The 13,335-nt window shown below is 56.2% G+C and overlaps 1 protein-coding gene across 1 annotated transcript in view; it reads left to right on the top strand.

Annotated features, from left to right (window-relative positions):
* The window catches only part of LOC104863584 (ephrin type-A receptor 8), an 8,206-nt gene extending 805 nt beyond the window's left edge, over positions 1–7,401 (top strand). Inside the window, exons 3-12 of the mRNA XM_019207709.1 lie at positions 1,033–1,158; positions 1,800–1,867; positions 2,561–2,725; positions 2,832–3,017; positions 3,285–3,346; positions 4,188–4,397; positions 5,080–5,229; positions 5,302–5,492; positions 5,751–5,924; positions 6,071–7,401. Coding sequence (XP_019063254.1) covers positions 1,033–1,158; positions 1,800–1,867; positions 2,561–2,725; positions 2,832–3,017; positions 3,285–3,346; positions 4,188–4,397; positions 5,080–5,229; positions 5,302–5,492; positions 5,751–5,924; positions 6,071–6,185 — 1,447 coding nt within the window. The 3' untranslated portion in view covers positions 6,186–7,401. The remainder of the gene's footprint in view (positions 1–1,032; positions 1,159–1,799; positions 1,868–2,560; positions 2,726–2,831; positions 3,018–3,284; positions 3,347–4,187; positions 4,398–5,079; positions 5,230–5,301; positions 5,493–5,750; positions 5,925–6,070) is intronic.
* Positions 7,402–13,335: the final 5,934 nt, after the last annotated feature.

Here is a 13,335-nt window from a genome sequence, read left to right as displayed (position 1 = left end):
GTGCAGGGGGCGGGGCGGAGGAAGGGGCGGCGCCACGCAGAGTCGAAGAGGGGCTTCGGCCCAGCACTTTTACGAGGGGAAACTGAGGCTCAGAGAAGGACGAGCACTTGCTTGAGGCCGTACAGCTCCATCCCCCGGCAGGGTTTTCCTAAGCAGCAGTGGGCCACACCAGCCTGTGATGTCCTTGCCAAGGGCAGGGGACCCCAGTAAAGCATCGGAGAGGCAACTCTCAGAGTTAGTGCTGCAGACATCCCCGTTTTAGGAGAAGGTGGGGGTCAGAACCCTGAGACTATTTTTCCAAGGTCACAGGGTAGCAGAACATGGTAGCTCTGGGGTTCCAATTCCAGGCCCTTCCCCTGTATCATGCTGCTGCCAGCCCCCAGGAGTCCCCCAGGTGAGTCTGGGGCCAGCAGCATCAGGGTACCAGAAATGCTCCTCCTCAGGGCTGCAGCACCTCTAAATCAGGAACCCTGACCAGGGTGGGGGGTGGGTGGCTGAGCTTTGGGCTTGCACAGCCCTCGGGGTGGCTCTGAGGCTTGGAGATCTGAGAACCACTGGCTCAAAGGCTGCTCCCTTCCTCCACCGTGGCATCCAGCCACTCCCTGGGTCCCTAGGTGTCTCCAGTGCTCAAAAGTCTGACCCCACCCTGAGACTGGGTGGGAAATCCTGCCCCTGCTGTCCCTCTTACTGGTGGCCTGGAGAAAGTTCCTCACGTTCTCTGAGACTCAGTTTTCTTATCTGAAAATGCAGATACCCCTGGAAGGGGTAAGCCAGGCTGGCATGCAGCTCTCAGGACCCTCCACCTTGGGACTGTGAGAGCCACAGGCAGGACAGGTGTTTTGGGCTCATCTGTATTCTGCTGGGAGAGGTGAAGTGGCCTTCCCCAGCTTGCACAGCCCAGGAGTAGCACTGGGAAGCCAGGCAGCCCCAGGCAGCAGGGAATGAAGGAGAAGCTGAAGGAGGGTGGGTGGGGACAGAAGGCTGGATCACGGCTGCAGAGGCTGCCCACTGGGCCCCCGGCTGCCTGAGCAGCCCCCACCCTCACGCACCCCCTTACCCCACAGGGCCCCGTTATGACACCCGGACCATTGTCTGGATCTGCCTGACGCTCATCACAGGCCTAGTTGTACTTCTTCTCCTGCTCATCTGCAAAAAGAGGTGCGTGGTTGTAGCTCCCAAGGCCTCCTTTCAAGTGCTGTGCCACCTGCCTAACCTCGGGCCCCCTCACTTACAAATTATCTCGTTTAATCTCAAAGATACTCCAAAGAGGCAGAGACTATCTGGCTTCATTTTTCAGGGGAGTACATTTGGGACCAGAGAGGTTAAACTGCATGCAGAAGTCACACAGCTGGTAGACACCAAAGCTGACCCAGGCCTGTCAAACTAGGACCATGCTCTCAGTCACTGTCTCCTCTCCCACTCTGTTCCAGGGGGAGGTGGAAGTAGGATAGTGATGAATGAGTCTTAGGATCTCAGATAGTAAAATCGAAAGGACCATGGAATGGATGGAGAAATGAAGGCCCGGGAATGGAAGGGGTCTGTCAAAGTCACACGTGGAGTGAAGTTGGGTCCAGTTCCCTCTCTAATAGGGCTTGCTGTGAGGGTCAGTGCAACTTGAGGGTGTTTTGTAGATTGCAAACTGCTTTGTGACTGTCACGGCTGTCACAGTTCAGCTGGGCAGGGTGAAGTCCGGAGGGTGGGGATTCTCCCCTGCAGACTCCACAAGGGCAGGAGCCAGTCAGGGAAGGGGATCAAAGAGGGCAACCCTGACCTGTCCCCTGCTGTGACCGTCCCCACAGGCACTGTGGCTACAGCAAGGCCTTCCAGGACTCTGATGAGGAGAAGATGCATTACCAGAGCGGGCAGGGTATGTGCAGGGCCCAGGCCGGGGGTGAGGGGTGTCTGGGGGGACCCAGGGCAGGGCTGGTGGCCCAGGTCAGATGGGATGGTGCCCACAGGAAAGGCCAGGGCCCCAGCGAGAGAGACACTGGGAGCCACAGAGCCCCGGCCCCAGAGGCACAGTCTGCTCCTTGGCAGGCTCCCAGACCCCTGGAGAGTACAGAGACTGCATGACTTCAGGGAGTTCATCCACTTGGACAAGAACCCCTACTACAGGGAGATTTTCAGGGATCCTTTCAGGACCCCAGAAAGCAAGGCAAATACAGGGGGTACCCATGCACCCCACTTCTGTGCCCATTAGGATCCATCACAGTACTGATTCCCACTGGACCGAACGCAGCCTCCAAATTCTCCTGACCAGTCCTCCAGTCTGAGTTGGCATCTGTGATAAAAACCCTTGGCCACCTCCCCACCAGAGAAGTTTAGAAAGCTCTTAAGGACTCTTGAAGTGACCCCAGAAAACAACAGACATGTGGTAGCCCAGAGCCGAGCTACTCTGTAGAGACCCTGTTTTCCCTTGGCACGCACTGGTGGGGGACCTACTGTTCGCCGTTCCCAGAGATCCTCCACCCACCCCAGGCCCACTCCAGGCCCAGGGAATTGCTGGGAGAGAGAAATCCCTCCTGGACCCACTGATGGCTTTTCTCCCCCACCTCCTCAGCGCCTCCACCTGTCTTCTTGCCCCTGCATCATCCCCCAGGGAAGTTACCAGAGCCCCAGTTCTACACAGAACCCCATACCTACGAGGAGCCGGGTCGGGCAGGTCGAGGTTTCACCCGAGAGATCGAGGCCTCCAGGATCCACATCGAGAAAATCATTGGCTCAGGTAAGCCTGGGGGTGAGAGGAGGGAGAGAGAAACTGAGGGAGAGAGGTGGGGGAGAGCAGCAGGGACCCACTGCCCTCTCCCACCTGCCCCTCTTGGGGTCTCCAGGGGAGTCGGGCGAAGTCTGCTATGGGCGGCTGCGGGTGCCGGGGCAGCCAGACGTGCCCGTGGCCATCAAGGCCCTCAAAGCGGGCTACACAGAGAGGCAGCGGCGGGACTTCCTGAGTGAGGCGTCCATCATGGGCCAGTTCGACCACCCCAATATCATCCATCTGGAGGGTGTCGTCACCCGTGGTAGGTGCCGGGCAAGGGAAGCCTCACCCTGCAGGGCCCCTCCTGCTCAGACAGAGCTCTGAGTCCACCTCTAGGGCCTCTGCCCTCCCCTTGTCCCTTTGGCTCAGGTCCTCAGATGAGTCTAGGGGTTCCCAGAGCCCAGGACCCTGCTGAGGCTCCTAGGCTCCCTGGGACCCTCAGTGCTAACCCAGCTTGTGGGTGGGATGTTCCTGGGACCTCTGATCAGCCCTGTTCCCTGCCAAGAGCTCTTCTTCCCTCCCCAACCAGGCCGCTTGGCAATGATCGTGACCGAGTACATGGAGAACGGCTCTCTGGACGCCTTCCTGAGGGTGCGTGTCTAGACCCTGCTGCCTGCACGGACCAGACGGGGGGTGGGGAGTCCGGGCTGGGTGATGGGAGGCAGGGAAAGGAGGGGTCTTCAGGGCTGGCCGGTCGAAAGCCTTTCAGCCTCCACCATGAAAGTCCTGCCGCTCCACAGGTCCTGGGGGGCTGGGCCCTGCACACGCCCTGCCCGCTCTGGTAATGCATCTTCTCCTCATCAGAGTCCTGGAAGGCCTTGCTGTAGCCACAGTGCCTGTGGACGGTCACATTGCCCGCTCTGGTAATGCATCTTCTCCTCATCAGAGTCCTGGAAGGCCTTGCTGTAGCCACAGTGCCTGTGGGGACGGTCACAGCAGGGCACAGGTCAGGGGTGCCCTCTTTGATCCCCTTCCCTGACTGGCTCCTGCCCTTGTGAAGTCTGCAGGGGAGAATCCCCACCCTCCGGACTTCACCCTGCCCAGCTGAACTGTGGCAGCCCCAGCCAAGAAGGGTGTCTGTGGGGGTCTGCCGTGGCCTACAGCACCACCTTGGAGGAGGTGGCTAGATTCACACCTCCTGCCCTGTCTTGTGTTTGCTGTCATGTGTCTGAGGCACAGGACTTAACCACTCTGGGTCTTCATGTCTCCTCTGAAGTGGACAAATGGTCATGGCTGCCCCACCTGCCTCACAGGGCACCGGGGACCCTTAAACTACCAGGGCTTCTGTAAGCAGTGAAGTACTGTGCACCATGGCAGAGAGCTGCCTCCTCTCTCAAGTGTCACCCGTGTGGGCAGGACACCTGTCCCAGGGCCAGACACCCCTCTGGGCCTTCCCAAAGCCCGTGCCGTGCCATGCCGTGTCCCTCTGCAGATCCACGATGGACAGTTCACCATCATGCAGCTCGTGGGCATGCTCAGAGGAGTGGGTGCCGGCATGCGATACCTCTCGGACCTGGGCTACATCCACCGCGACCTGGCCGCCCGCAACGTACTGGTTGACAGCAACCTGGTCTGCAAGGTGTCCGACTTCGGGCTCTCTCGGGTGCTGGAGGACGACCCCAATGCCGCCTACACCACCACGGTGTGTGGCCTGCACCCTCCCCCAAGGGCGAGGTGGCATGGGTGGGCTCTCCCAACCACGACCCCCAACGTCCCCCCACACCTAAAGTTAGCAGCTCCAGGGTCACCTCCGGTCTGGGCAAGTCCTGCCTCTAGGAATCTTCCCCTCAGGGACATGGAGACAGCCTTGCCTTCCTTTCCTCGGTCAGCAGCTGCCTGGGGGAACATAAGGCTGGTTCCAGCTGTCATTCCTCCAAATCACTCACAGACTCCGCATCTGTCTCTAAGACCAGCTGAGTTCCTGTGTGCTCTGTGGAGATTGGGTTTCTCCCACTGTACTCTGGTACAGCTTTCTCCCCTGGCTCTCTCCCACTGGGCCTCTGAGTCAGCTCTCCCCAGAGGAAGGAGGCTGGGACCAAAGAAATAGAGGAGAGAGAGGGAAGAGGAGGAGCTTAAAAATGGCCAGGCCCTTTCTCCGCACTCCCTCGTGGTTCAGCTGTCATTGTTGGGCACCTCCTGCACGCTGGGTGCCGTGCACGCTCCCATTCTGTCTTCACAGTGGCTCTGTGAGGCGGGCGTCCTCCCAGGACAGGTATTCCTAGAAGGCAGGCTGTTCTCCTGTACTGGACTGAGATCCCAGAGATAAGCTGTTTGCCTTGAGATGGTGGAGAAGCTCCGATCCAATACTTCTGTGTCCATCCCAGGGCGGGAAGATTCCCATCCGATGGACAGCTCCGGAGGCCATCGCCTTCCGGACTTTCTCCTCAGCCAGCGACGTGTGGAGTTTCGGCGTGGTCATGTGGGAGGTGCTGGCCTACGGCGAGAGGCCCTACTGGAACATGACCAACCGAGACGTGAGTGTGGCCCCAGGCTGGGCGGTGCACGGTGGGTTGAGGGTACAGCCCGAGCCCAGTGCTGTCCTCCAGGTCATCAGCTCCGTGGAGGAGGGCTACCGGCTGCCTGCACCCATGGGCTGCCCCCGAGCCCTGCACCAGCTCATGCTCGACTGTTGGCACAAGGAACGGACCCAGCGGCCTCGCTTCTCCCACATCGTCAGCGTTCTTGATGCACTGATTCGCAGCCCTGAGAGTCTCAGAGCCACGGCCACGGCCGGCAGGTACCTTGTCCTCACCCAGTCCCTGGCGCGGCTCGGTGGCCAACCAGCATTGGCCCAGACCAAGCCTGGACTCGATCCAGTCCCTGGGACATCTTGGCCTGATCCCTGGACCAGACCCCGCCAGGGCTAATTCCCTACCCCCAAGATCCAGCCTTGAGAACCCTCTCCCTACTGCTGAGGTCAGCCAATGCCGAGGTCCCCAAGGAAGACCACAGGCCTGGCAGGCCACTAACAGAAGGCCCTATGCCTATGCCTCAGGTGCCCGCCCCCCGCCTTTGCCAGGAGCTGTTTTGACCTCCGAGGGGGCGGGGGTGGCGGCGGGGGCCTCACCGTGGGGGACTGGCTGGACTCCATCCGCATGGGCCGGTACCGAGACCACTTCGCTGCCGGCGGTTACTCGTCCTTGGGCATGGTGCTTCGCATGGACGCTCAGTGAGTGAAGGGCACTGGGGAGGCACAGGGGATGGGGGCGGGGCAGGGGCAGGGGCTGCAGAGGGCATTTCCAGGGGACAAGCGCAGTGCTGTCTTCCTGACTCCCACCTCCCCATCAGCCTGGTCAGAGCCTCACTTCTCCACAGGGACGTGCGTGCTCTGGGCATCACTCTCATGGGCCACCAAAAGAAGATCCTGGGCAGCATCCAGACCATGAGGGCCCAGCTGACCAGCACCCAGGGGCCCCGCCGGCACCTCTGACTCAGGGCATAGGGCTGTGCCAGCTATCAGAGGAGCGGTGGGCTCGGCGGCAGTCAGAGCAGCCCCAGGGCCCTGCCTGTACCACTCTCCAGAGCCAGGGAGGTGAAGACTCTGCTGTGGTACCTGGAGTCAGAAGGGTCAGTGCCTGGGCTGGGTCTTGGTGCCTAGCATGGCCAGGACAGCTGCCTCTTCGGGCAGAGGGTTTCCCCTCTGTCAGAGCCTAGGGCCTCAGTGCAGAGTCCCACAGAGATGTCACCACCGCCTCATGTGTGTGTGTGCATGTGTGTGTACGAGTGTGCCATAGGGGTGTGCTGTCACGAGGTGGCGGGGACCCATGTGGACACTGTGTGACCACCTGTGTGTCTGTGTTATGGTGTGTGTACTCATCTGTCGGGGCTGGCTGTGCTGTGTCATGAATCAGGAACTCATTCATGTAAGCAAGGCACTCAGTGTGGCGCTGCCCAGGTCCCAGCACCCGTGGGGACTGAGCAGAGGCTCTTGCCATCCCTCTCTGGAGGTTGGAGCCAGGGGTTGCTTCTGAACCACACCAGCACCAGGCCTGCCTGGTCCCCACCTAGGTGAGCCCACCCCTGGCTGTATCTCAGGTCCCGGGCCTCCCTCTAGCTGGGGGGCCACCTACAGCTTCCACCTGGTTCCCACTGCTGCCCAACAGGAAAACAGGGTTTCTGGCCAGTCTTCCTGGCCACCTCTCTCATAGGTTTCAGGGCAGAGCACTCAAGACTGGACCGGGCTGCCTGGATGGGGCCAAGGGGCCACTGACTACGCTCTGGTTCTGATGCGCCCTCTGGGACCCAGGTCTCCTCCTGTAGAAGCCCCTTTGCCAACACCTCACTGCCCAGACCCACCCCACCCCCTGCCCCATTCTTAGGGTCAGGGAATATAAGATCTTAGCCCCAGCTCCCACTTCCTGTACCACATGGGGAGACCTAGGCCTGGAGAGGGGTACACTTTGTCCAAGGTCACACAGCAACCGTGTTTCAGAATTGGAGCCTCCTGCCTCCCAGCCCAGGGCTCTTTTCCCCATGCACCTCCCCGGGCAGCCAGCTGGGGCGGGAGAAGCCTGGGAGCACCCCCCAGCTGACGGACCCTTCTCCTTACGGCCCACCAGGGTATGTAAATATCTCTTTTCTACCATGTTAGAATATTTTTTCCTCACTCCCGACAATGCAAAAATGGTCTTCAAAGCACATAAAAAGCACGAAGGGTGAGAAAGGCCCATCCCAGGGAAGTCTGGCAGCAGGGCCCTCCCTGGGCCCCCTGCCACCCGGCTTCCAGCCCCTGCCCAGCCCTTCCCCACAGCCAGCACAGCTACCCCGCGAGACACCAGCACTGAGCCCCCTTCCCGTCTGCAATAATTCGGGGGTCTCAGCCCGCCCAGGTGCCGCGGCCAGCTCTCTCCACCTCTGTATATTATATTACTATATAGCCGAGCTGCTCTTCCTTCCTATGGAAGTGGGAAACACGGTCAGGACTCGAGTGGGGAGGACCCTGTGTTCCTCCCCACCCAGCCCACTCTCACCCGGTTTCTGGGCGTGGGGTCCTCATGGTCACAGGGGTACGGGGCCTGGTACTTGCCAGAGTGCGGCCCCCTTCCAGGTGTGGGTCCCCCTCGGGTCCAGGGGTCTGCCTCTCGGGGGCCCGCAGCCCGACACTTGAACTTACCCACAGCGAGAATAAATTCTGCCTCATCTTTGCTTGTTTCCTCATTTTCTCCAACCCTGCTCGGGGAGGAAGGAGGAACCTTGTGCTCACTGCTGCCTCCCAGGCACTGTCTTCCTGGGCTCCTTGCCTTGCCCAGGAAGTGGAAGGACACACCCGTTCTACTCAGGAGGAGGCCAAGCCTCATCTAGGTCAGCTTGCCTGAAGTCAAGCATGAGGTTGGGGGTGAGTCAGAACCCCAGTATTTCAGACTCCAAAGCCTGTGCTCTGCTCAGGCATCTGCAAGCAAGTTTTGTCTCCCAAGGTGCAGATGACACTCCCCATGGTGGCACAGTCCCTGCAGCTGGACAGTGCAGTGTTCTTGCCTTAGTCCTCCTGGGAAGAAGATGCCCGTTGGTGGGAGGAACAGCTCATAGGAACAACTTCCCTGGACTGTGGGGCAGGAAGGGGAGATAGGATGAGCAGGTCCACAGTTGAAGGCACAGCGGAAGAGCCAGGATGGTGGCGCCAGAGGCTGGGCAGGGCACAGAAGCAGAGCAGAGCTCAGCTGTGTGCATTGGAGCCAGTGGCTCAGACGTGGGGAAGATCCCCTTGATTGTAGAGGTGAGCAGGTAAAGGATCTCCAGTGGAGGGAAGTCTTCACTCAGAAAGGGGAGAAATCAGTTGGGCAAAAGGATGTCTTGAGAGGCTGGTGTGCTGTGTGGCAGAACAACCACCAGCAGCACACAAAGCTAGAACCATCTGACCAAGCCCGCTGTGTTTCCATCAGACTCCAAACTCAGTCCCAGCCCCTACAACACTGGCTGTTACCTAGGAGGAAAGACCCATGACTACACCTTCATCAAACCCTATTGAACACCTACCGTGTGCCATGTGCCCTGGAGGTATGAAGATCAATGAGATGCAGAGATTAAGTGAAGATCAAAAGGGCGAGAAGAGGCCCCCTCAGTTAAATCCACTGTGCTGGATGGTCCAGGAAGTAGGGTGCTTGGAGAGGTGAGAGGTCAGAGTGGGGTGGCCAGGGCCAGTCCTTGAGGACATCCTGGAGGAGGAAGCACTTTCGTTGGGCAGGGGCGGGGAATTAGAAGGGTTTGGAGGTTCATTTTCTAGGCATTCTCTGGGCAAGGCGCATAAGTGTGGAGTGGAGGAGCTCAGGCAGGGGAGAAATCCCATGTGCATGGATGTGAGGGGCATCCCTGCAAAGCTGGTGATTTCTCTCTGACTTAGCCTGCACAATTTACCTCCACTAAGAGTCACCCTAGAGCTTTCCCGACAACTCGACAAGGTCAGCCCAATATGTATATGCAATAACAAAGAACCCAGAATAGCCAAGGTAATTTTGAAAAGAAAAGAAGGAAACCTTGCCTAGGAGATATCAATAGTTATTGTGAAGCTCTCATAATTAAGATAGTTCATTAGAGCTCAGAAATAGACAACAGATGGGGAAAAAAAGAGACTAATGCCTGGGAACAGATCCAAATACAAAGGAGAGCTCAAACATGACAAAAGTAAGTGTGGTTTAGTTAGTGGGTGATGTTAGGGCAATCAGATTCCCTATGGAAAAAGGTAAGATTTGATCTCTGTGCACACCACTCACAAAATATAAGTTCCAGGGTGATTAAAGTCCTAACTGTAAAAAACATGCTATAATATTTTTTAAAGCAGAGCAAAGCAACTATATGATCTTAGAGTAGAAAACAAGACATAAAACATAAATAATAAAAGAAAACAATGATAAATCATTTCATTAAAAGCAAGAACTTTCATATGACAAAAATATTTTTAAAACCATACATTATGTGAAGTTGAAACCTGTATATCCAACAGAGAATTGTTTCCAAAATGTTTTTTTAAAAACTACAAAGAAGAGCTAAGAGTTTAGATTGTAGAGTGCTTGCCTAGTATGCACAAGGCCCAGAGTGCAACCCCTAGGACCACGAAACAAACCCCAAAAACCCCAAAGAAGAAATTTACTGAAAACATCCCAAAGCAGTAGGAAAAAATGGACCAGATATGAACAAATAACAGAGGAAGAAATTTAGTTGTTTTTGCTTGTGTATGTATGTGTGTGAGAGAGACAGGGCTTCACTATGTAGTTGAGACCACCCTGGAACTCACTAAGTAGCCCAGGCTGGTCTCAAACTCACAGCGATCCTCCTGCCTCAGCCTCCTGAGTGCTGGGATTACAGGGTTGCGCCACCACATTCAGCCTGGAGGAAGAAATTTAAATGGCCGAAAAGGTACAAAAATGATTCTCAATTACCAGACGAGGAAATGCAAAGCATGTTTACAACTGGTCGACATAGAAGTGCAAATTAAAACAATAATGAGGCTGCGTTCCATCAGTCTCATGAGTCTGTACCTAGTACTGATGAAACTACGGGGCAATAGCAATGCTTATCAGCTGCTGGTGGCAATGGAAACTGGCGCAACTACATTGGAGAACAACGTGAAAGTGTTTAGTTAATGTTAAGATGAACCATCTGCACCCCAGACAACTGCACCACGAACAGGTTCCCTAAGCAGAACCTGGGACAGGATTCTTTTTTCTTTTTCCTTTTTTAATACCGGGGATCAGAACTCAGGTCCTTGCACTTGCAAGGCAGGCGGCGGAACCACTGAGAGCCACATCCCCGGTCCAGGACAGGGACTCTTGAGCAGGTCTTCACGGAAGGACAGCTCTCAGGTGAAGGGAGCAGCAGGAATGCAGACAGGGTGGGAGGGAGCGCGGGCAAAGATGCGTTCTCAGCTGGAGATCGGCTTCAATCCACCCACAGGGAGCTCCGGGGCATTCAAACCCCAGAGCTGGTTTAGGCAGAGGCAGCCAAGTATTTGTCCACCCGTATCAGCCAGTCACTCTGGGGGCTCCACACGGAGGGGTGGTACAGCTCCATGGATGAGGGCACCTCCTAAGGGGGCCGCAGCTGTGAGTCCCTAGCAGCCAGCACTCCAGCGGATAAGAGGTAAAGGGTAAAAGACACCCGGATGGGGCATTGGCCGAGTTCTCTGCCGTATTCTGACTGACGTGAAAAGAACACACGTCAGGGATATTGACCGCGACTTAGTATGTATCAGAGAGAAGATTAACTGCCAGTCAGCAGGGAGGCAAACTGATTCCTAAGTACGAAGTAATCTAGCACTGTTAAAGTGAGTGTGCAGATCAGCACGCATCAACATGGGCGAGTCTCCAAAACGTAACGTGGAGTGGAAAATCAGGGGGGGGGGCAGGGCCTAGGGGCTGGGGACTTAGCTCAGTGGTAGAATGCTGGTCTGGCAAGCATGAAGCCCTGGCTTCGGTCCTCAGCACACACAAAAAGAGACGGGGCATATTGCTCAGTTTTTTAATAAGATTTATATAAACTTGAAAAATACGTCTTATGATAGAACATATGGGTTTTGATTTCATGACGAGGTGGCGACGGCACAAAACGTGGGACAGGTGAATGAACGCCACCTTCAGCCCAGCTGTGCCTATCGGATTTCATCGATTTTCCTTTTTAAAAGGTAGAACTTTGAAGCAAATACGGCCGAGTATTAATGCCCACTTTGTATTCATGGCGGACACCTATTTTCTGGTTTTTGTAGGTTGAAATGCTCTATAATTAAAAATAAAAATGCTTTAAAGCCACGGGAAGACGGGGTAAAGGAATCCCCTTTGTACTTGCCATTCAGTTTTCCTATGAACTTAAAACTGTTCTAACAAATAATTTTGTTAATTTGTTATTAAATCCACGAGAAGAGGGGTCCTGAGGGAAGCGCGGGGTCTGAGAAGAGGAAACCCGCGGACCGCGCTGTCCAGGGTGCTGGAGCGCAGGGGGGCCGGCTGGGCGGCAACAAATCAGCAGGCCCTTGGCTCTCTCCAAACGGTGCCTCTTCGTCCAGCCCTCACCGCCTCTCTCTGGACCCCCGCGGAGCCTCCTCGAGGCTCCTCCTGCCTTCCTCCCACCTCGCTTTCGGGTTTCGGACCTACCGACCCTTTGCTTTGTTCTTCCCTCCGCCCCGTGTTCTTGGGAATCTGCCAAGGCTCAGCTGGCTGGAAGCACCACGGAGAGGCCTCTCACCCGAGTCACTGTCCACCCCACTGCCCGATGTCACTGTGTCTGCAGCACTGAGCTCACTCGGGCATCCATCGACTTGTCTGCTTGTGTCCCACCGTTCATCACCCTCTTAGCACGCAGGAACCTCATCTCATTTACTCAGTGCTTTAACCCAGACGTGTAGCAATGGGTGTTTGTTGAATGAATAAATAAATGTTTTACTGGGCATCTCTTCTATGATAGGCCCTGAGCTTGGTTTTGTGAATTCCAGGACAAGAAAGATAATCCTGCTCTGAAGATGCTCCTGGGCTGGAGAGAATAGGGGAGCTAAATGGCAGAATCAGAATGCCAGGATAACCCCCACTAGCTCTTATTATTAGAATTAGAGGACTTAAAGTCAAGTGACTCCTCATTCCCTATCCGCTCCTTGTTTCTTAAGTAAAATAACCAAACCTTGTCCAGAGAGAGACAGAGACTCACCCAGCATCACACAGCATCCGAAGCGAAGTCTGTATCTGAGCCCAAGTCACCTGACACCTTGCAGTTCACATCCAAAAGAAGCCCTTGAACCAGCATTGGGTACACTTCTACCTCCCAGGCCTTGAATGCCCCTCTAGGAGTCACCCACAGGACATCAGACTCCCCAAGGGAGAGCGTGAGGGGCAAAAGGAAAGCCTCGGGCAGAGGGCACCTTCTCTCTCCATCAGACACAGGATCTGTGCTGTCACCCTCAGGATCCCCTTGCTCCCTAAGCCAACACTGAGGGCCCCTGGCAGAGTGACCCTCTGGACCACTCAGACCCTCCCAGCCTGGCCAGGAACACGGCTGGGAGTTCATTGGAGAGCCCTGGGAGAGAGGTGTCCAAGATCCCAAGTAAACCTGCCCTATGCAGCACACCCACCTCTCTCCTGTCCTTACTCCCCAGCCATTGTGCAGGACCCCACCAGCACCACCACAGACAGCACCTGCAGACCTGTCACATCCTCTGCCCCTACCCGCTGGCCCACAAGTGTGTTCGCAGAAGTGTGCTCTTTCTCCCCTTTTGCGCTGTGCTACTCCAGCTGTCACTGCCGATCTCACCTCTCTGAGCCCTCACCCAACTTCAAGTTAGATGTCCTCCTCTCTGAGGTGACACGGACCCCCTCGGCTTCCCCTGCAGCATGCGAAATGCACCGTGGAAGATGTCGTACCTTTGCTGTGGCTGATTCGGGCCTGAATCATAGCCCTGTCGGTCAGGGCCAGCTCATGGTAAGAATCCAGTGAGCGATGAACACCCCAGCAAATGACTCTGACTGGGGCCCTGGGTTTCTGCCCTGTCCTGGGGTCAGGTTCTCTTATTGTTGCCTTCTGTGTGACGAGGACATGGCTTTCCTTTGAGCCTCATTTCACCACCTGTCATGCGGGGTCACTATCTAGAGCTCCCTCCCAGGTTT

The sequence above is a fragment of the Fukomys damarensis genome, unplaced genomic scaffold (genome assembly GCF_012274545.1).
Source record: "Fukomys damarensis isolate Sample0158 unplaced genomic scaffold, DMR_v1.0_HiC HiC_scaffold_23, whole genome shotgun sequence".
Taxonomy (NCBI): Eukaryota; Metazoa; Chordata; class Mammalia; order Rodentia; family Bathyergidae; genus Fukomys; species Fukomys damarensis.
Note: the sequence above shows the minus strand (reverse complement) of the source record. Positions and strands in the feature narration are given on the sequence as shown.